The 22,951-nt window shown below is 45.1% G+C and overlaps 1 protein-coding gene across 6 annotated transcripts in view; it reads left to right on the forward strand.

The window, feature by feature from the left end:
- LOC105712318 (solute carrier family 22 member 4) overlaps nucleotides 1-22,951 on the forward strand; it is a 56,722-nt gene that overhangs the window by 11,779 nt on the left and 21,992 nt on the right. For 5 of the 6 annotated variants that reach the window (XR_010338763.1, XM_021677496.2, XM_012445343.3 and 2 more), the window contains exons 2-5: nucleotides 6,379-6,482; nucleotides 8,127-8,281; nucleotides 16,784-16,955; nucleotides 21,919-22,045. Coding sequence is in view for 5 of the 6 variants with exons in the window: in XM_021677496.2 (XP_021533171.1) it covers nucleotides 6,379-6,482; nucleotides 8,127-8,281; nucleotides 16,784-16,955; nucleotides 21,919-22,045 (558 nt within the window). In the remaining variant the exon portion in view is untranslated. The remainder of the gene's footprint in view (nucleotides 1-6,378; nucleotides 6,483-8,126; nucleotides 8,282-16,783; nucleotides 16,956-21,918; nucleotides 22,046-22,951) is intronic. The other variant, XM_021677498.2, reaches the window with a different exon arrangement.

Genomic DNA, 22,951 nt, shown 5'->3' on the forward strand with positions numbered 1-22,951 from the left:
TACTCAAAGAACTAATGACTGAAAACTAACCAAATTTGGTAAGAAAACATTAAACTACACATTTCAGAAGCTCAACAAACTCCAAATAGAATAATCACAAAGAGAACCACACCCTGACATATCATGGTAAAACTGCTTTAAAAAAAAAAAAGACAAAAACAATGGGAAAAATTTGAAAGCCCCAAATATATAACTAGGCACATACAAGAGAACTCCAATAAGATCAATGTTTGACTTCTCATCAAAAACAATAAAGGACAGAAGGCAGTGGAGTGGCATATTGTAAGTCCTGAAGGAAATAGAAACTGTCAACCAAAAATTACGCATCCAGCAAAACTGTCTTTTCAAAAATTAGATAAAGAAATTCTAAAATACACAAAACTTGAGAGAATTGTTTTTAGCAGTGATGTTTTACAAGAAATATTAAAGGAGGCACTTCAGGAATAAATTTAACTAAGAGTTTGCAAAATGTATATTTTAAAAACTATAAAATGTCATTGAAAGAAATTCAAGAAGCCCTTAAAAAGTGGAAAGGCAACCTATGTTCTGTTCCATGTAGCAGAAAATTTATTGTTAGGATGGCAATGCTCTCCAAATTGATCAATAGATTCAATGCAAAAGATGTTCAACATTAGTTATTAGAGAAATACAATTAAAACCATAATGAGATATCTCTTTACACCCACTAAGACGACTAAAATTAAAGTCATGATAACGAATGTTGGCAGGAATGTGGAGAAATTGAAACTCTCATTCATTGCTGTTGAAATCATAAAATGGTGTAGCCACTTTGAAAGCAGATTAGGAGTTCTGCAAAAGGTTAAGTATAGACTTGTCATATGTCCCAATGACAGTTTCCCTCTTATGTATATACCCCAAAGAAATGAAAACATTTACACACAAAATGTTGTATATGAATGTTCACAACAGCATTATTCATAGTAGCCAAAAAGTGGAAACAACCCAAATACTTACCAATTGATGAATGGATCATTGAAAATGTGGTAGACCTAAACCATAGAATATTATTAAACCATAAAAAGGAATGAAGTACTGATACACTGCACAATGACATGGATGGACTTAGAAAACAAGCTAAGTAAAAGAAGCCAGTAACAAAAGACATATATTGTATAATTCTATTCATAGGAAATGTCCAGAATAGGCAAACTCATAGAGACAGAAAGTAGATTAGTGGTTTCAGGGACTGGAGGAAGAAGAGAATGAGTGACTGCTAACAGGTATCAATTTTCTTTCAAGGGTGATGAAAATTCTAAAATTAGATCATTGCTGATAGTTGCACAACTCTGTGAATATACTAAAAATGACTGAATTGTATACTTTAAAAGAGTAAATGTTATGGCTGCACAAATTATAGCTCAATAAAGCTGTTATAAAAAAAATAATAAGCCAGGTTTGTTTTTGTTTTTCTTTGTTTTGTTTTTTCAGATGGTCAAGGAATTTCCAGCTTTACATCACAATCAAGTGATAAAGATAGAACTGGGGTGGTTAACCCCAGTTAACCTTTTTCAGTCCATTATTAACTACCACTTCTTACTTTTTCCTGCAATAAAGAAAGGATAACTATGAGAGGATGCCATAGAAATCAATTTTTTATTCTTAAAAGAAGCATTGCTGATTTTTCACTCACAGTCGTCTCTGGGATTGAAGTCCATTTGTAAAATCCCTTTTATAAGAGCTTTTCTAGTTTTTAGTAATGGACTGGAAGAATTTTTATTTCTTAGAATTTCTTTCTATTAATCAGAATTTAGTGTAACCTGCTTTGCTTATTCATCCGAGTTCCAAGGCATGATTTTGCTCAGGACAAATAAAATGCTCTACTAGCATGAGACTAGTAGAAAGGAAACTACCATTTAATGAGGCCTGTGTCAGATGCTCCACTGACATTTCCCATCCAACGTACACAACAAACCCAGGAGCAGGTATTATTGTCACCTTTTTGAAGGTGAAGAAGCAGGCTAATAAAGGTGAATGGACTGCCCAAAATCACACAACCCAAAGTGGCAGACCCCGAGAAAACCTGTGTTCTTTGCTGAACCCCAGGATACCTTCCAGTGTTCTCAGTTCCATGCAGGTCAGACAGGGTTCGTTTATCTTTATGGTCCTTTATGACTCTGGCAGAAACTAAAACTGCCAGACTTTGGCTACTTGGAGAGTTAGTTCAAGGCTAAGGGTGATTTTCCAAGTACAATGTGTGATACTCCTCAGTCCCAGAACCACATTTTCCAGCCTGATTTTCTGTGACTCTTAATTAATTGTTCAATGTTCATTCAACAGTTAAGCACCCACTGTGTGCGTAGCACTGTGCAAATATTAATCAACTAAAATATGATTATACAGATTATTCAGGTTTTAGAACTCTGTCCTTCTGCTGGAGGATGGTGAGGAGGGGGTGCCTCTTTCCTCTCTAGCCAGAGAGCAAGGGTGAAGTGGCCCAGAACAGAGCCTGCCACACCCAGGGCTGCTGGGCTCATGCATGCACATGTGCACATCCGATCTGTCCTGTAAAGTATGCTTGACCTTGAGCTTTGTGAGGGCAGGGACCACCTCTTTCTTGTGCCCGACACAGAGCCTGGCCTGGAGCAGGTGCTCAATGTCAATTGAATCAATGATTAAGCAACCAATTCACTAAGAGAACTTGGGCTGGTTGCTTTATTGCTCTGTGCCTTTACTTCCTCATTTGTAAAATGAGGATAAAAAGAGTACCCATCTCACATGGCAACCCTGAGATCCCCTGAGATAATACATGGCACTCAGTGAGCACTTCACATGTTATTGTCATTCCCACTACTGTTACTGTAGGGAGGCATGGGAGGTGGCACATCCTTCTATGCCAAGAGTGACCTCCCATTCCCTATTACCTTATAACCTGGATTTTTGTTTCTTAAATTAGAGCTGAAGGCCAGATGGACCAGCCAAGTGAAACTCACTCTGCTCTGTTGTGAGAACCTTGGTCTGAGACTCTGCTGATGGGACAGACATAGTAACCCTGGGAGGCCCCATCAGACGGGCAGGGAGAGGGGGGTAAGCTATGTTTCAGAAATATTAGTGTTTGACTTGAAAGCACAGCCCCAGAGCAATGCCAGCCAGCTCCTCATGAAGACATCCACCATTAGCCTCTGAGCTAGTCATGTGAATGTATGTGTGTGTGTGCATGTGTGTACAAATGTGCAGGGACACACAGGGACAGTTCTGTCCCATCAAGGAAAATACTGTCTCCCACTGGGCCCGCCATATCACTGTTAACCACAGGGAGGTTTTGTGGCCCTGGCTAGTGGGGACCCAAGACATATCCCTCAAACCTGAAGGGTCTGGGAGCAGGGAGGGCCTGGTTTCCTAAGAAAAGCCCTTTCTGAAGGGTCCCCTTTAGGACTGGCAGCTGATTTACTGGACTCTAGCCCTTTACTCCAGGTGGAACTTCATCTGCCAATCCTGTGTCCCAACACCAGGCCCCTCACAACTTCCCAAAAAGACTTTTTGTGCACCATGACTCCCCACAGGAGAGCCCAGTCCTAGAGTCAACCATGGGCAGCCACGCAGTCTAGCTGCCTTCCCCTGCTGCTTGTAAGCAGGGTCTCCAAAGGCAGACAGCATCCCGCATGAGCTTGGGACAAATGGCCACTGCGTGTGTGTGGTTCCTCCTGTGCTGCATCATTCTGACAGGGTTTCTTGGCCCCTCTTCAGGGAGGGAATGGGACCAAAAGCCATGGATACAGAACCTCCAGGAAGGAGAATGATGGGAGTTGGCCCTCACCCCACTCCCCTTACCAGTGCCCTCATTCAGAACTCCTGCCTCTGCTTCATTCGCCCGAGACCAGGCTTGACCTCTTACCAGGGCCAGCTTCATGAGCATGCAACTGTGCAGTCACACAGAGCCCCACACTTGGTTTCAGTGTTTTGCCATTGCTGTCTTGAAATTCTTAATAACTTTTGACCAAGGAGTTATGCATTTTCAGTTTGCCCTGGACCTGCAAATTAAGTAGCCAGTCCCCAGTCCTAACCTTTGCTCACGCAATGCCTGGCTCCACATCTATCAGCCTTCCTTTCCTTCTATCTCTAAATCCTATCTATCCTCCCCTAAGGCAAAGTCCAGACAGAAAAATATTTGAAAAACTGCAGAGAAGAGCACATTAGATTTGAAAGAGCTTTTCTGCTCAACTGCAGATGGAATGATGATGGTTGGCATGTTAACGCATCTACCAATCTTTAGTTTTTCCTGGCTCTGTCCAAGCCTAAAGGCTGTGATGGAGGCCTTCTACTCCTAGTCCTGGGTAACTGTCTCCTGGTATCACATTCTTTGAAGAAGGGTAGGGCATCATATTTAATAAGCTCCTTTTGTCCTGTGTTAGGAGCACAGGTCTAAAGCAGGACGCTGGTACAAGTTTGGGTTCTGAGGCCCAAGTAGCTATCTATCATGCTCATTTACTTGCTGTGACTTCAGACAAATCCCATTCTCACAATCTGTTTAATCTTCTGCAAAATGAGTCACACCACATCATGAGGCCTTGGGGCCTCAATTGCTCATCTCTCTAAGTCAGAAGCAGATCCCAAGCTTTTATCTGAAGCTTTGGACAGTTATTTTTGGAGGTAGATGTCCATGAATGCAAGCACACATCCTGTTTACTGTTTCTGGTCTATGGACTGGCAGAACACATTAATCTGGTCATACGGTTTTAGAGGGTTCATTCCCCTTTCTCCTGAAGCCCACTCAGGAGCCCCACGTGAGGCAACTCAACTCTGGGTACAGCCTCAGATTTTTCCTTGGATTGTGCCTGAGCGGCAGAGCGCTGAATTCCTGGCCCAAGTTGTTTTTCTTCTGCAGAGCTGTGTTGGGCGTTGCCCCTAGCCAGCATTGTGAGCACCGTGAGAGGCGGCCTCATGAATCTTGCTATTGTCTCTAGGACAGGGGTAATCTCGAGGACATTATCCTCAGCATCACAGAGTGGCTCTTTTGTGGAAGAAGTACATAGGAGAGACTTCTTTCAGACCTCAGTATTCAGAACAAGTGGGTACTTCTGCGAATGAGCAGACTACTTCGGGTAGTAACCCTTCTGAGAGCTGGGATATGCAGAGCCAGTTTTGGAGCCCTGTCTGGCAAAGCAGACAGGCCCAGGACAGGACAGTCTAGGGTCAGTCTTACCCCAGGCTTGGTTTTTGCAACCTCCTTCCCCTTTATTTTCCGTTTGCCCCAATTTCCTTAGCTTTTTGTTTTACATTTTTCTCCTGTATGTGTCTTAATAAACATCTCTGTCTGCTGCAGAATGAAGTGTGATATAAATATGTGAGTTTGTGCTTAAATCCACCACACTTTCAAGGGAGTTGTGAGTATTAAGAATGAATTATTTGGCAAACGCTGTAAAAGGAGCCCCACCCCAGATGGAGCCAGGATGGGTGGGAGGGGTCTTTCCTCTAGACTGGATCATCTTGCCACAGACAGCAGCCCCCCAAAACCCAGGCCCAAAGTGCTCATTGGCATCTATTTATTTATTTATTTTTTGTTAATAAATGAAAGTCACTAAACACACTTTGAAATCTTTGCAACCTCCCTTGAAATTTTGCTGAATTTACTTAGGTCAAACTGAAACTCTGGCTGAAACTCATTTTGTAGACACACTGGCAGGGACTTGTTAGAGCAACAGCATCCCACAGGCCCTAGGGAATGGGAGGAACCACACTTCTGGAAAGACTGGATGGGAAGGAGGGTGTAGGGGTGTAGGAAGGGGAGATAGGGGGCCCTGGAGAGGAGTAAGTTAAGTAGGCCCTAGAACAGCGGGGCCCTGAATCAGGCCCCAGGCTTGGCCTAGGCGTGAGTAGACCAGGGACCACATGATTTTTCCGAGGGATCTGCTCAGAAAATAAAGTCACAGAGCTCCTGGAACCACTTGCACTGTTCAACAAGGGAAAAGAAATTTTACCCCTGGACCAAGTGGCCATGCCCTCTGCCCTGCCCTTTGGGCTTTTTAAACACCTTCCCTCCACACTAGGCTGCCTTCTAAAGATGCAGTGCTACTTTTACTTCGGACTGCTTCATAGCTGAGGGGTAACCAGTCACAGCCATGGCCTCAGCTGGCTTCCTGCTACGTAAATGCGAGCAGAGTAGGAGCATCACCCTTCCTTTCCAAAGAGGATCCTGAGTTTCAGGGAGGGCAGTGACATGCCCCAGGTTACTCGCCGCAGTCCCAGCATGGGCCAGTCAAACCCAGAGCTGCAAGGCCTATGCCCTTTGCACAAAGGCAATAGCCTGGCACAGGGGAGGAGAGTCTGCCCAGCAGCTGTGCTAATATTCTCTCGGAGCTGGGCTGGGGTCGAGGTCTGCCTCGGGCTGGGCTCATGCTGCAATACTGTCTTCCTTGGCAGTGGAATCTGGTGTGTGAGGACGACTGGAAGGTGCCTCTCACCACCTCCCTGTTCTTCGTAGGCGTGCTCCTCGGCTCCTTTGTGTCTGGGCAGCTGTCAGACAGGTAAGGATGTGGGAGGGGAGGAAGGTGGGATGGCACTCCTTGTCAATCACTGCCTATCTTGGGATTGGACTGAATTCAGGGTATTTCTACCCAGAGAAAGGGAGGACCCTCAGGCCACTGAGTCCGTGAAAGGAGGAGCCCTAACTCTTAGTCACCCTGTTCTCAGTCCCCTTCGCCTGGACACACTTTTGTTCCATTCTCCCAGCCTCATACTCCCAGGGCTTTGGCAGATTGTGGGGAGGGGCCACTGACCCCACTGGTCAGTGGGGTCCTCATACCACAGACTCCTTGACAAAACATGATGCTGCCATCACCATTGCCCTCCCTGCTCCACCACCACATCAGGGGCAGGGGTGGATGGCACAGGATCTGTCTGCTAGGACAGCCAGCAACCAGACAGTGAGCCTTCGCATGCACTGCTGCTGTGCGTTGGGCCCTGGTTGGGCACTGGGGCCACGGAGCTGATGCTGGCTCTGGGCCTCATAGAGCTTACAGGCCTGAGGAAGCAGCATCACAGCACCGGCAGACAGTGTTCCACAGGCCCCTGGATGTGCTGTGGTGACCAATGCAGGAAGGTGGGAATGCTAAATGGCAGTGCTGGGGAAAGCTTCCCAGCCCAAGCCAACAGCCAGAGACCTGAGTTTGGAGAATGGGGCAGGAGAGGCTATGCTGCTCATACCTGTGCTCCAGTCTACCCACTGGTCACTACCAGAATGTGAAGGTAACAAACCAATTGCAGTGTCACCAAGAGACATTGCTGAAAGCTACATCTTCCCACAGAGCAGTGGTTTGCAATTTTGGTTGCACACTACTTGTTTGGGAAACTTTCCAAAATTCCAATACCGAAACTGTATCCCAAAATCTTGGGAGGTGGGGTGCTGGCATCAGTATTTTCTTTTTTTTGAGATGGAGTTTCGCTCTTGTTACCCAGGCTGGAGTGCAATGATGTGATCTCAGCTCACCACAACCTCCGCCTCCTGGGTTCAAGCAATTCTCCTGCCTCAGCCTCCCAAGTAGCTGGGACTACAGGCGCGCGCCACCACGCCCAGCTAATTTTTGTATTTTTAGTAGAGATGGAGTTTCACCATGTTGACCAGGATGGTCTCGGTCTCTTGACTTCGTGATCCACCCGCCTTGGCCTCCCAAAGTGCTGGGATTATAGGGGTAAGCCACCGCACCCGGCTGGCATCAGTATTTTTTCAAGCTCTCCAGGTGATTCCAAGTGCAGCCAAGATTCAAAACCACTTGCCGAGTGATTCTTAGTTCTGGATTTACAGAAGTTTCATGTTGCTGATTCAAGAAATACCTGCAATCTGTGCTGTACTCACTTTCCAGAAATGTGCTGGCAGCATCCATCTCTGGCTCCTTCTAAACAGCATATTTCCACATGGTCCTTGCATACTCAGTTCCATGCTTTTGAGGCATAGTGACTCCACAGGAAGCTGAGAATCTCAAAGCTATCTCCTGAGCAGACAGATATCTCCTGAGACCTCACCAAGGAGGAAGATGAGAAGATGTGACAGGGGAAAAAGTCTGCCAAGGCCCTGAAAAAACACTAAGTCTGCATTGATGCCTGACTCAGGGCTTGCAACATGCCTTGGCAACCTACACTTCTCATGTTCTGTATTATACTGCATTTTCTAGGTTTGGCAGGAAGAATGTTCTCTTCGCAACCATGGCTGTACAGACTGGCTTCAGCTTCCTGCAGATTTTCTCCATCAGCTGGGAGATGTTCACTGTGTTATTTGTCATCGTGGGCATGGGCCAGATCTCCAACTATGTGGTGGCTTTCATACTAGGTAAGAATGGCTTCTGGGACACGGGGTTCCTCCCTCCAACCCTCTCTGAAAGGCCCAGAAACAGGAAACATTGGGCCATTGGGCTGTGCTTCCAAAGCCCTTGAATATATGTGTGTTGGGATGGAACTGTAGCTGTAGCTCTTGGAGCAAGTCACTCATAGAGACTCGCTCACAGGAACTTGTGAGGGCAGGCACTCACAGGGAGCCACCTCTGTGCTGAGCTCTGAAATATGGTGGAGGAGAAGAGCTGGAGCCATTAAGAACCAGCCGCACAATAGCCAAGACACATTCTCAGGAGCATAGGCCTTGAGAGAGGCACAGAGGAGGACATTTTAGGGGAAGGGCAGCCTGAGGATGTCTGATCTGAGCTTTGTAGGCTTGAGACTTCTTCCTGGTGGCCTGTGAAGGAACTTATGGTAGTCACTGTGGCCAGTACACAGGTGGGGAGGCTCATGTCAGACAGGGGGAGTTCAGTGCCAGCCCTTCATCATTGGGCCCATCTGGTCTCACCCTGAGTCAGAGCCCAACCCAGAGCCTATCAGCTAAGCACAGGACGAGCCTCCCTGCACTGATAGCAGCCCCATCTCCTGTCAGGCTGCACGAGGAAGACTCATCAGCTACAAGGTCACGAGGAGGTCCCTGGGGCCCTCAGCAGGGCCCTTTTCCTGGGAAGGAGTAAGGTGAGCTCCGGACAAGTTGATCAGGGTCATCCACAGGAGTGAGAGCCCCCAGTGTGTTTTCTGAGCACAGCAAATGGGCAAATGAGAGAAGCAGAGGTGAGAGGTATCTCTGGGACAGGAGACACAAATTCCCATCATCTCTAGGGTGACATATATTCTAGCTTGCTCAATACCATCCCAGTTTCTCTATTGTCACAGTGTCATTATTAATAATGCCCCTTTAATAGAAGTCTAACGATTCTTCTTGCCTCAAAAGTCTGAATCTGGTTAGGTGACTCTGATTGCTTTTTAAGAATCTGGAGGACTAATTGGCTTTGGAGATGCTGTGCTCTCTTAGTTGAAGGTGTGTATACCCTCCACCAGGCTGCCAGGATGGAATTATTCCACTTCCACTCCTCTATTTGTGAAGAGCCCCGTGCCATGGGCTCAGCCTCAGTGTCTGCAGAGGGTAGAAGGGAGGAGAGAAGGAGGGAAGAACATGCTGAAGCCACATGGTCCCAGCAGATAGCATACTCTTCAGCAGGCCCCAGCAGGAGGAAGCTGCTCCCCTTCCTGCAGGGGGAAGGAGAGGGGCAAGATTTTCTTGAAGTTCATTTGTGTAGAGGCATAGGGAGCTTCAGGCCAGTGATGTTGGAAACTGGAGGTTGGAGGGTCTTAGGACAGAAATTGCAATCTCCTAGTCCCCAGTGGCTCCAAGATCACAGGGTAAAGCCTACTGTCTGCATGTTTGAAGTCCCCAGAATCCATCTTCTGTGTGATGATCCTCCCTAAACCTGAAAACCCCAACATGTAGCTCTGCTGGGCTAGACACATACCAAAAACCAAACAGGCCTCCCCAAAACAGAGGACTCTGACCAGCAGGCTCATATCCCAGGAAGACCTGAAGGACCACCTGGAACAGAAGGGCAGAGAGTCACAGTGAAGCCAGAGAAGCTCCATCTATGGGAATGGGAACAAGGTGGGACTTGCGCCAGGTGGTGGCATCCCCATTCTACAGAATGGGCAGCATTGAGATCTGCCTTTTCAGTGGCACAGGGTGCTTCTGGGGCCTCCAAGCCTCCCCTATGCGAGTGGGTGAGGCAAGGAGAGCATACTCCAGGCTTCCTATAGGAAAGGGCTGCCCTACTGGCCCTGACACTGTCATCTACTCTCCTCCCAGCTCCACATGCAACGTGTGGTCTCACATGCAGGGTGGAGAAGGGGAAGAGGGCCAAGGAGAAAGTAAGGTCATAGAAGATCAGTCAAGTCAGCAGTCAGCAGGTGAAACCCTGGGTGCAGCAGCCTTGCTATCAGCCAGGATCTGGGCTGCTCAGAGCTTGCTATCAGCCTGGGGCCAGGCCTTCTGTAGGGTGCTCTGGGAGCCTCTCCAGTGGTAGTTTTACTCCATTGTGCTCTGCAGGAAATTACTGGCTTTCGTGTCCTGGTATGAGACTCGTTGTGTTGGGTTCTCAGGTCTGAAAGTTTAAGAGTGTCCCTGAAAATTAGCCTGCTCTGGAGTGGCTGACTCCCCAGTCAGTGCCTGGGATTGGGGAACACAGTAGAAAGGCAAGGTGGCTGCTGGCTTTCCTACAGTGCAGCAGCGCTCTCTGGTGTTTCTGGGATAAAATTGCTGAATTCCAGGTTGCATTTGACTAAAATAAACCATTAAGTGGGGTCTGGGCTGAGGAGTTCTGTAGGTGCCTTCGCTTCTGCCCTCTGGCCCTAAGGAAGGGTTGGCGAAGCTCTGCAGTAATAATTTCACATTAATTTGGGAAGCCAAATTACTCCCACTGTCAAACTGGTACAGAAATGAGTCCTTGTTTTGTGCTGCTTTTTAAAAATGATCAAGCCTGCCAGAGTCACAGCAGACTAGAAAAGGGAAAGAAAGAACAGTGCTACCCAATTCAGCATAAAACAGACATGCCTGGAAGTGATGGTGTTGCCAGAATGACACTGGTTTAGGAGGAAATGACCTCTCAGGACCAAGGACACCAACCTACCCGCACTTCAGCTCCCCTCACAATCTCCTACTGTTGCCCAGAAATAATGCCCTCCACCTGTCAATAGCCTTCTGGGTAGAATGCCATCAGTATCCTCCCTTATCCCCCATAACTAGCTGCTTAAACACAAAAAGTTACCTGCCTCCTCTCTTGACTGATTCATTAATTCAGTATTTTTCAATACTTCTAACATCAGCCTCCCATGTGACATTTCTTTGGGCATGCTGAACCATTTAAATCCTTGCTTCCTCTGACATCTAGAGGTTTCTCCTTTTGATAGGTGTGTAAATGATGGCATCTTCCTTTACAACTCTGGCTAATAGGAAGCTCAGGCAAGTTTGGAATTTAACTACATCAATGATGCAGCTTTTACCAGCCACATATTTGGTTTTTTTACTGTTTTTAAATTGAAAAGTTGAAATATAATTTTGTCTTAGCCTGTTTGGGATGCCATAACAAAATCCTGTAGACTGGGTGGTTTAAATGACCAAAATTTATTTTCCACAGTTCTGGAGGATGGAAGTCCAAGATCAAAGTGCCAGCAGGGTTGGTGTCTAGTGAGGGTTCTCCCCTTGGGTTGCAGACGGTTACCTTCTCCCTAAGTGCTCACATGGTCTTTCCTCCGGACAAGTGCTCAGAGAGAGGAAAAGCAAGAAAGAGAAAGCAAGCCATAGAGAGCTCACTCTCTGGTATCTCTTCTTATAAGGACACTAATCCTATATCCTATCAGGTCAAGGGCTACAATGTATGAATATTGGAGGGACACAAACATTCAGTCCATGACAGATTTGCATACCATGATATTCACACTTTTAAAGTGTACAGTTCAGTGGTTTTTAGTAAATTTACAAAGTTGTACACCTTCAACACTATCTAATGCCTCATCACCCCAAAAAGAAACCCTATACCCATTAGTAGTCATTTCCCTCTGCCCTTCGCCCCTGGCAATCACTAGTTTACCTTCTGCCTTTAATGGATTTCTCTATTCTGCACATTTGATATGAACAGAATCATATAATATGTGGCCTTTGTGACTGACTTCACTCGTTTTGAAGGTTGATCCATGTTATAGCATGAATTAGTATTCCACTGGATGAAGACAACACATTTTGGCCATCCATTCATCAGACATTGACCATCTGGAAGTTTCTACTTTGGGGCTGTTATGAATAATGCTATGAACGTTGGAGAATAAGTTGTGGAAATATATTTTTAATTATCTTGGGTACATACCTAGGAGTGGAAATGCTGGGTCCTATGATGATTCTATATTTAACCTTTTGAGGAACTGCCAAACTATTTTCAAAGTAGTCAGCTGCATAGTTTTGTTCTTTTCACCAAGGCACAACTTTTCTTTATATCTTACTTTAATGTTACCATTATTTTATTGTGTTTAAATCTGAAGTTGCCTCAAAATCTCCAAGAGATGAGCTGGCATATAAATACATAAATACGTAAACATGATGCAGAAATTTTCTAGCATGCCTTATTTGCATTGCACCATGAGAAGGAAGAACTGTGGCGACCCAGGGAAGAGTAAGAACTCACCCCTGTCTATTCACAAGAAGCTCACTGCCTGGTTGTGGAGAGGCAGCTAACGTAGTTGTCACTGTGGACATGGGGACATGGGTCATGGGAGTAGGGCACATATCATTGCTGGGTATACACAAAGATAGGAAAGGTTACTTTTGACTAGAGTGATCGGTGCAGAGAGAGGGGAAGCCCGAGCAGGAGAACATATATTAAGTCCTGAGCATTTTCTGGGAAGCAGAGGGGTTCTGCTGTCTTCCACTGGGCCTTTTTGGATCAAAGGCATTGTACTTTCCATCATTCCCCTGACACGTAGCACATTTCAACTGCTTGACCAGGATAAAGAATAACTATTGCTGAACACCTGCCACATGCCAGATACCCTCCTAGTCACTTTACATATGTGATCTCAGTCTTCATAATAATATCTCCATGAAGGAGATATTATTATTATCACAGTCACTCTAGCAGCAAGTTAGCACCAAGGAACACAGGCTCTCCTTGTGCCAGATGGAGGACACTCCTAGCCCAGGGTTCCTGGGTCTCACCTCATATCCTGGCAGCTGCACTACAGTCTTATTTCTTGAGCTGGGGTCTACTGAGGGCCTCTGTTGGTCATTTATGAAGGTTCATGTCCTGCCTCTGTGTGAAATGGGCCCAGCGGTTCCAGAGGCAGGTACTGCTCTACATGGAAGGGAGCCTGGCCCTCTCTGAGTCACTTCCTCTTGGAGAGAGTGCTCAGATTCAGGTGGCTGTGACAGATGGTAGGCAATACTCCTAGGGCTATCCTGGCCCTCATCCTAGCTAGGTTATGTCCCTTTGGCTTAGATGTCAAAATTTCACTCCCAGGAGACACTCAGAGGCCCAGCCAGACCAAGACCAACCAGGCTTTGCACTAGAAGCAAAGCAGGCAGAGGAGGCCGATAGAGTAGAGGAGGCCAGGACAGGGATCCCCAGTCAGCACAGCAGGAGTCACTACTGTCATCTGTCTCACTGCTACATGGAAAGCTCATGACAGCTGCAGGCCGTGAAAGATCTGCGTAATCAGGTTCCTTTCCTAGCATTCCTCAGAGGGGGCTGGCTGGCCTCCAGCGACAAGTCCAGGAAGGGAAAATGCAAATCCACTTCTGAAAGGGGGATAAGGAGTGCAGATCACCTGAGTTCAAAAGTTCAAGACCAGCCTGGCCAACATGGCAAAACCCAGTCTCTACTAAAAATACAAAATTAGCCAGGCATGGTGGCTAGTGCCTATAGTCCCAGCTACTTGGGAGGCTGAGGCAGAAAAATCACTTGAACCCAGGAGGCAGAGGTTGCAGTGAACTGAGATTACACCACTGCATTCCGGCCTGGGCGACAGAGCACAACTGTCTCAAAAAAAAAAAGAAAAGAAAAAGAAAGAAAACTGAAAAAATGAAAGCAAGATATGGCCTTACCCACCTCCCCTCATGTCTCTACTGGAATCTCAGTTGAAGAACTACTTTATGGGGCCAAGGCTTGCCCCCAGTAATTTTTTTCTTGGAAGGTAGACCAGTATCCATAGAACAAATAAGGCTTAAATCCTGGTGCACCACCTATTACGTGCATGAATTTAGGCAACTGGTTTTAACTCTGAAGTCTCAGTTAATTATGTGTAAAACAGGAGGAATGTTAGGGTTTTTGTTTTGTTTTGTTTTGTTTGTTTTTTTGTGGGGAACAGAGTTTCGCTCTTGTTGCCCAGGCCGGAGTGCAATGGTGTGATCTCAGCTCACTGCAACCTCTACCTCCTGGGTTCAAATGCTTCTCCTGTCTCAGCCTCCTGAGTAGCTGTGATTACAGGCATGCACCACCACGCTTGGCTAATTTTTTTGTATTTTTAGTAGAGATAGGGCTTCATCATATTGGTCAGGCTGGTCTCAAACTCCAGACCTCAGGTGATCCTCCTGGCTCAGCTTCCCAAAGTGCTGGGATTACAGGTGTGAGCCACCATGCCCAGCCTGGAATATTAGTTTTTATATAACTGGTATGAAAGATCAAAGAGATAATATACGTAAACACTTAGCTTGGAACCTGTCTCAAAGTACTTACTCAAAAAAAAAAAAAAAAAGCTATCTGTGAAGATGGTGATCCTGTTTAAGGAAGGGTGACTGCCTAAAAGTCAAAGAGCAGAAAGTAGGGCTAAAAAGGAATTATTTCAATTTGTACCATCCATGCTGTCCACAGGAAGGCAAAGAGACAGATGTACAAGCCTCTGTCCCCAACATGCACTCTGCAAAGTTATATAACTCTGTTCTGGTCTGAGTCCCATGTTTAGAGAGGGAGATTATCCAGGAACCCAGTGGTATAACTTCTCTTTTCTTAACAAGGTCACAACGGTAGGAGAAAGCTTCCCTGCCCTCACAATTCTCCAAAATTCTCACTTGATCCTATGCACTTTCTCTTTTCCAAAATCACACCCTCTGCTGCTTCACTTCTGAATCTCTGCTTAGGAATAAAGCACCCTCTATTTATTTCCACATCATAATCATAGCCAAAGGGTTTAGAAACCAGTGCATAGTAGGAAGGTCACTAATGAGGTAAGAAAAGACCTGAAAATCACACTCATGATCCTCAAAGAAGTTGGGCCCTATGCTTGGAAATGTGTTTCTAGGCTGAGCAATGCTCTGAGTGATTAGGGCAACTGTCTGCAACATGGTATGCAGAAGGCACAAAGTACTGGCTGTTTCTATCAGTCTGGCTTTTTTAAATGGCCTCTCAAGAGGGACCCACTGAGGCAGATCTCTCAAGTTACGAACAGTGAGAGAGAATGACTGGGGTGGGATGGACACAGGTAGGTGGTAAAATGAGAAACCAAAGTAGTAATTTTGCTGCTTCTCTGGAATTAGCCCTTAATCCTTTAGCCTGTGCCCAGAGCATATAGACATGATTGAGAAAATCTCTCTTGAAAGCCAATCATGAATGACCTTTGAATTATCTGTTTGGTATCTTCTGAGCTACTTCTTCTCTGTAGTGTGGGCAAATCCCCAACAAAAGGCAGAGTCGTTGCCATTGGTCAAATCTCCACCCCAAGGGTAGAGAACCAAGGGCAGACTCTGTGGAAAGTGGCTGGAGCTCCATGACAAGAGAAGGAGCTTTGTTCTGGGACTCCCCAGTCTCCAAGGGACAGGCAATGACTCTGGAAGACCTGGTGCCAAGTAATCCACTGTGGTACTGAGCAAAGCAGAGGCCAACAGTCACCTGCATGTCCTTTCCCAAAAAGCAGTGCCCACACCGAGCAGTCATGGGCCTTTGTGCTGTTCTGGGAAAACTCTGTGGAGTTCACTGGGTGTGTGGCCAGGTCCAGGGCTGCTGCCTGCAGGGGCAGCAGAACAGCTCCTGCTTTTCTTTCCTTGGTCCAAATGGACTGTGTCTGCCTGGGCTGATCTCTGGGTACAGCATGGCTGCAGGGAATTCAGTCCTGGGTGCTGAAGGCCTGCTCTGTGCACCTCTAGAGCCAGCTCACTCCAACTGATTTCTCAGGGCTCAGGCATGGGTAAGTGTGTCCTGAGGTCTCAGACACAGTGAACTCTCCACTGCTTCCTGATGGGCCAGTGTCCGTTTATTTACAGTTCAGAACTGTGGGAAAGGCTACACACACCGTGACCCCACACAGCCCTTCAGAAGAGCCACTGCTTGTCTCCTGAAACGCTCTCTCTGCTTCTCATGCGGGGCTTATTTTGGAAATGTGGCATTCTCAGAAGGGATTAGCTCTTGGAGCTGGCATGATATTTCTATGACATAGAATGGCCTTAAAAAAAAAAATTGGCTGGGCGTGGTGGCTCATGACTGTAATCCCAGCACTTTGGGAGGCCGAGCCAGGTGGATCACTTGAGGTCAGGAGTTCAAGACCAGCCTGGCCAACATGGCAAAACCCTGTCTCTACAAAAAATACAAAAATTAGCCAGGCGTGGTGGTATGTGCCTGTAGTCCCAGCTACTCAGAAGGCTGAGGTGGGAAGGTCACTTGAACCCAGGAGGCGGAGGTTGCAGTGAGCCGAGATCTCGCCACTGCACTCCAGCCTGGGTAACAGAGGGAGACTTCATCTCAGATAAATAAATAAATAAATAAATCTATGCCTTCTTTAAAATCTCATGGAAATTCAACCTTCTATAAGTTGCCAAGTCTCAGATCACTTCTCACCTTTATCCACCCTGACCATGCCTGCTCTGGGCCATGAGGCAAATGCCTTTTCCCTTTTCTAAGTGATGATAGTGTGAATTCTACCTGCCATATAATGATATAAAAAGCAAATATTAAAATGAGTTAAAATGCTAATACTCCTCCCTTGTTTTGAACAGGAACAGAAATTCTTGGCAAGTCAGTTCGTATTATATTCTCTACGTTAGGAGTATGCACATTTTTTGCAGTTGGCTATATGCTGCTGCCACTGTTTGCTTACCTCATCAGAGACTGGCGGATGCTGCTGCTGGCGCTGACGGTGCCGGGGGTGCTGTGTGTCCCGCTGTGGTGGTGAGTGTGACTCGTCCCCAGACAGGCCCTCTGCTGCGGGTCAGCACACCTGGAACACACCTGGAGCCTGGTGCTGACCTAGCCTGGGCTCACATGACCTCCATGGAACTCACGGAGGCCAGCTTCCAAGCTGGGAGAGTTTTCACCTCATTGCGGGTGGGCCTGTGTGCTGGAGTTTGAGTCTCCATTGTCCTGCAAAGCACAGTTCTTGGGATTCTGATCTCTTCCTTGACTCCAGCCACTCTTGTCTGTTGCTATTTGTCATTTGTGAAGCTGGTGGTGGGTTTTGTTGTTTTTAACTCTGCCCCCTCCCCTGCTCTTTTGTCACTTTTCTCTCTCTAGAAATATCTCTCTCTATTCAACTAATGTAATTCTTCAAGCTTCCCTATCATATAATGATTAGCATCTATGATAGGGAAGCCTATTTATTAGCACTTATGATAGTGTGCCTATTTATCTGCTATGTCTTAAAGAGTGAGATAATTACTTTTATTTAATAAATTGTTAGAGAAATGTTCTCTCTCCCCACAACCTCTCAACTCAGTTTCAAAACAACAGTTACAGGAATAACAAAGTTCGAAGATTCTGGCCTCAGTCTTAACCAATATGACTATCTGGGAGATTTCAGATGAAAGAACAGATTAAAAATAATGGAATAAGGTATCAGACATACTCTTTTTTGGGGGATTTCCCATTTCTTTGCTTTTTCATATTTAAGTAAGAGGAAAGGGGATTTCTTCCATTTGTGGGTCTGGTTAGGTCTCTCTCTCATTCTCTCTCTCTCTCTCTCTTTAATTCTTCTTGGTTTGATTTCATTATATAAAAGTCAAATCTTCCAGCACTGACTAGTTTTACCAAACTGCATGATTTCTACCTGCTTACACATAACACAAGCTCCTTTGATCATTTTTTGGAACTCACGATTTAGACTAGACTTCATGGTTGCCCTGTCCTTTGGACACCTCCTGACTGGGAAGCTGTCTAGGCCTTTATCTTACTGCAGCTCTTAGGCAGTCATAGAGGTTGACAGGCAGGCCACCTTAGCCCTGTCTGACCAGACACCACAGGCCAGGTGGGCTCACTCTATGCCCCTGTATTCTCATGACCTCTCAGAGTGCTATGATTTACCAGTGCAAATTCTTAGCATGAAATGTGCAGGGGGAGTTGAGAGATAGTTTGTTAAAGGTTAGGTATTATTCTGATTTGCAACATCCCTCTGGAACCCTGTCTGAGGACCAGAAAACCCAGTCTGAGGAGCAATAAATAAGGGCTGGCCATTAACTACACAGCTGTACCTCCAAGGAAAGCATCCCAGATTTACAAGAGCAGAGCGATGTTCTGAATGAGAGTAATTATCATCCTCTTCATCTATCTTTCTCTCCACAACTCCCTTGCTAACTGAATTTATTGGAAAAGATGTTGGTGACCAGAAGTTCTCTCAAGATACAAGACAAGATTATTCAAAGGTTCTTTTCTACCTCTTCAGTTGAATGATTTTAATAAACTATGTTTTCTGGCTCTAGTTGTCATTTTGACCTAAGAGACCAGTACTTTCAAAATGTTATAATTAGCCAGGCATGGTGGTTCACACCTGTAATCCCAGCACTTTGGGAGGCTAAAGTGGGAGGATCACTTTAGCCCAAGAGTTCAAAACCAGCCTGGGCAACATGGCAAAACCCTGTGTATACTAAAAATAAAAAATTATCTGGGTGCAGTGGTGAGCACCTGTAGTCCCAGCTACTTAGGAGGCAGAGGTGGGATGATCTCTTGAGCCTGGGAGTTCGAGATTAAAGTGAGCTATATGATCATGCCATTGAACTCCAGCCTGGATAGAATAAGATGCTATCTCAAAAAAAACAAAAAGTTATAATCAATCATATTAGTGTATGATTTTATCAGAGAGAAAAAGAGAGAGAGAGAGAATAACAATATAAGGCCCCTGATGGGCTGAACAGAGGTTAGTAGGGATGGGATCTTTCCCTCAGGACCAAATGTCACAGTGAGGAATGAACAGCTCTGATCCATTAACCCTCCAGAGTCAGCCTCCAGAGTTTCCAGCAGAGAAGGTCCATCCCACAGGGAGCCGGCTCACTCTGCCCTAAGGAGAACCGTTTCTTCTGTTCCCCAGGGGCCGGTCCATGAGTGCCCCTGGCTGTGGGCACAGTATACCAGGGACAGGACTTGCCCCAGACAGAGGCCAGCCCAGGACGAGCACTGACAAACTGAGTGCTCCCCCTGAACATTTAACAGTAGTCTTATTATTTTTCTATAAAAGAAAATAGCTTTCTTCTGAACATCTTGTCCTTGCTGGTGGGGCTTCCCAAAGCGATGCTCATCAGTCTACTGGTTGGGGTATGGTGGATGCTTAGAGCTGACATGGACCCTTGCTGCCTGCTCAGTATGAGGCAAGCTCTCCAGCAGCACCTCATTCCTGTTTAGTCTGAATTAAATCTAGGGATCACAGTGTGCAACCGCATTTGGCACTCCATTGACTTTTGAAATGATCAGCTAGATTTGAGATTTTGGGCACCATAAAAAATCAAAGAGATTCAAAAGTAGAGATACCAGTGGTCCTCAGTTCAGTGGGCTAGAAATGGGAAGGAAACCTACATAGACCTACTGCTCATGGTTTGGGGGACTTTTTATGTCCCAAGTTTTCTTTAAAAGGATTGGCAGTAAGTGGCCACAGGTGTGAATGGAGTATATGTATAGGGGTTGGGGTTGGGATAGGGAAGCAGGCTATAGATGCAAGGTGAGGAAATCTATGCAATTTCTAGCTGATTAAACATTAAGAATCTGAGGCCAATGCTCTGTAGGAAAAAAGGTAGGATATTTCTAAGCATTATCTGGTTGGGAAAAGATACTGGCCCAAAGTAGAAGCATCCATGAGGTGTATTGTGGCTGTGCAGTAAGATCTCTAATTCTGTACTAATACAGTAGCCGCCAGCCACATGCAGCTATTTAAATTAAAATTAATTAAAAGTAAATAAAATTAAAGTTTCATTTCTTCAATCACATTAGCTCAATAGCTACATGTGGTTAGTGGCTGCTGTCTTAGCACAGATATAGAACATTTCAGAAGTTTCTATTGGACAGCATAGATCTAATTACTGAAAGTCAGTGACCTAACATCATCATAGTTCCTATAAGGACCAACTAAAGGCATATTCTGAAAAATGCAAACTAGGTTCATTTCTCAACTCATGTACTAGTAAGCTGGAGAGGGGAGCTGCTGGTTGTGATTTGTTTTGCTCTGAGCTAGTTCGCAGTGTGGCTTTGGGGCCAGTTAATTATAGGAGGGTTCTGCATCTGCTACTTATAATTTGTCTTCTAGGCTAAGTAAGTACAGATGCTCTTCAACTTATGATGGAGTTACATCCCAATAAGCTCACTGTAAATTGAGACTATTCTAGGTCAATACTCCTAACCTACTGAGGTAGGAGGCCAGACATAACTCCAGAAGCAGAGCTTGGGCACCAGATACCACCAGCTAAAATAGAGCTGGGGTGGAAGCTGCTTTCCATAAGACACACTCATCAGTGTGCCCTGTCAGTTTACCATTGCCATGACAACAATCAGGCATTATTGCCCCTTTCCATGGCAATGACCCAATGAGCCGAAAGTTGCTACTCTTTCCCTAGAAATTTCTGCATAAACTGCCCTTTCATCTACACGTAATTAAAAGTAGTTATAAATATGAGTGCGAAACTGCCCTGAACTGCTACTCTCTGCCTGTGGGGTAGCCCTGCTCTGTAGGAGCAGTCACAGAGCTGTAACACTGCCTCTCCAATAAAGCTGTTTTCTTCTACATCCAGTTTGCCCTTGAATTCTTTCCTGGGCAAAGCCAAGAACCCTCATGGGCCAAACCCCACTATGGGGCTTGCCTGCCTTGTATCCCTACCAAATATCATAGCTCAGCCTGGCCTACCTTAAACATGCTGAGAACACTTACATTAGCCTACAGTTGGGCAAAATCTTCTAACACAAAACCTATTTTATAATTAAGTGCTGAATATTTCATGTAATTTATTAAATACTGTACTGAAAGTAAAAAACAAAACTTTGAGTACCTATATATGCAGGTATAAGTACTCAAAGTAAGGTTTCTACTAAATGCTTATCACTTTACTCCTATAATAGAAAAATCATAAGTATAAGTCGAACCATCCTAAGTTAGGGACCATCTGTACTGACAATAGGTAAGGAAAATGAGAGCTGACAGGAAAATGGCTAAAATATTTTGAGAAATAAAAATTAGGAAAGAATAGAAGTCCTATTTTTTGCAACTGTGTTCGAGCATCAGTTATAAAAGGGAACAGACTATGTAATTTAAAACAATAAGCTTTTAGACATTTTTTTAAAAAGACAACATTGGGACTCATCTCCCAAAAACTGCTTTGGGCACTCGCTGATCTGGGAATCTGTTGAAAGCTATGGGGACCTCCCACAGGCATTTATCAGTGCCCTCACTTTCTCTCTTGACTAAAGAAAAAGATCAAGAATACAGGTGCCCTGGCCATCCTTTTCCCAATAAACTGTGAACATCACCAGCTGGGACACCAGCAATTCTCCTTAGGATGGACCCACTGCAAAGACAGTCTCTTCTCGAGGGGATGTATAGTCTAGTAGCTATGTTTCTTTTATGAGCCACACTGGCTATAAGTTTTGGATGAACTTCTCCAGATGCCCTGGCTCAGACATGCCCATAGTTAATGTTACCACTTATAGTCTGGTCCTGGTCTCAAGCACAACTGATGATCAGTCTTATAATTTGATTGGAAGTTTGAAACTTGAAGGTGCTTTTATTTACATTTCTATGCTCCAACAGAAATCTTATGTGGACTCCCTTTAAAAAGACAAACTAGCATTTTACAAAATTTAAACTATCTGGGGAAAACTCAGATTTAATAGTATTCAACTCTGCTGTTGTGAAAAATTATTAAATATTAAAAATAAATTATAGGTTCATTCCTGAATCTCCCCGGTGGCTGATATCCCAGAGAAGATTTAGAGAGGCTGAAGATATCATCCAAAAAGCCGCAAAAATGAATAACATAGCAGTACCAGCAGTGATATTTGATTCTGTGGAGGTAAGCATTTGCCGATGTTTCCTCTTAGATCAGCTATGCATTCTTGATTTTATGAACTTTAACTTAATTCAATATTTGTTAATTGCCCACTTTGTTAATTGGTTTAGTAGAGAAACCCCATCTCTACTAAAAATACTATGTACCAGGCATTGCACTAGGCCTTAGGAACACAATCATGATTAAATTCTAAGATAAAACCCACCTTAAAGGGCTGTTTATAAGAATTAAATGCAATAATGTATATACACTGTTTAGCAAATAGCAAGCGTTCATTAAATATTAGTTCCTTTTATTTTGCAAGTTTATCATCGACATTCTATTGGCATTGCTCCAAACCACTGACACAGCTATGTACTGATGATTTTTAAATGCCAAGATTAAGTAGAAAAATATGTTTCAGAGCTAGGCCACCCTGGGTTCTCCATTGTGCCCTCAATCTTACAACAGACTGCTGAAGAAGCTATGCATGTCTTTAGTCTTGCTCTGTGTCATGTCTAGAACCTTAAGGCCTGAAAGCATAGGCTTGAGGATTCACCCTTAAAAGCTGTTGGCCACAAGGAAAAGCTGATATTCTATGGAAGCAGCCACACCTCCTGACAGTTCGTGAGGACATGCAGTGTGCCATGCCCTGTGCTGGCTCCTAGAGGAAATAAGAAAAATAAGACACAGCCCCAATTCTAAAAGAACAGAGAATGTAACTAAGATGGGCAAGAGGATTAGATGAAAACATAAAGAATGGCATAGGAAGGAAATGATAAGTATCCAAGTAGAGACACTGTGCCAGCAATTCAGAGAAAGAGAGCAGGGTGGCCCACAGGCAGGTCCAAGCCAGAAAGGACAGCAGGACACTTAAATGAGTGGAGAGTATGGGGCAGGGCATTCCTGGCTAGGAGATGGGTAGGGGAC

The sequence above is a fragment of the Aotus nancymaae genome, unplaced genomic scaffold (genome assembly GCF_030222135.1).
Source record: "Aotus nancymaae isolate 86718 unplaced genomic scaffold, 86718_ANA_hifiasm-v0.15.2.pri h1tg000064l_1, whole genome shotgun sequence".
NCBI lineage: Eukaryota > Metazoa > Chordata > Mammalia > Primates > Aotidae > Aotus > Aotus nancymaae.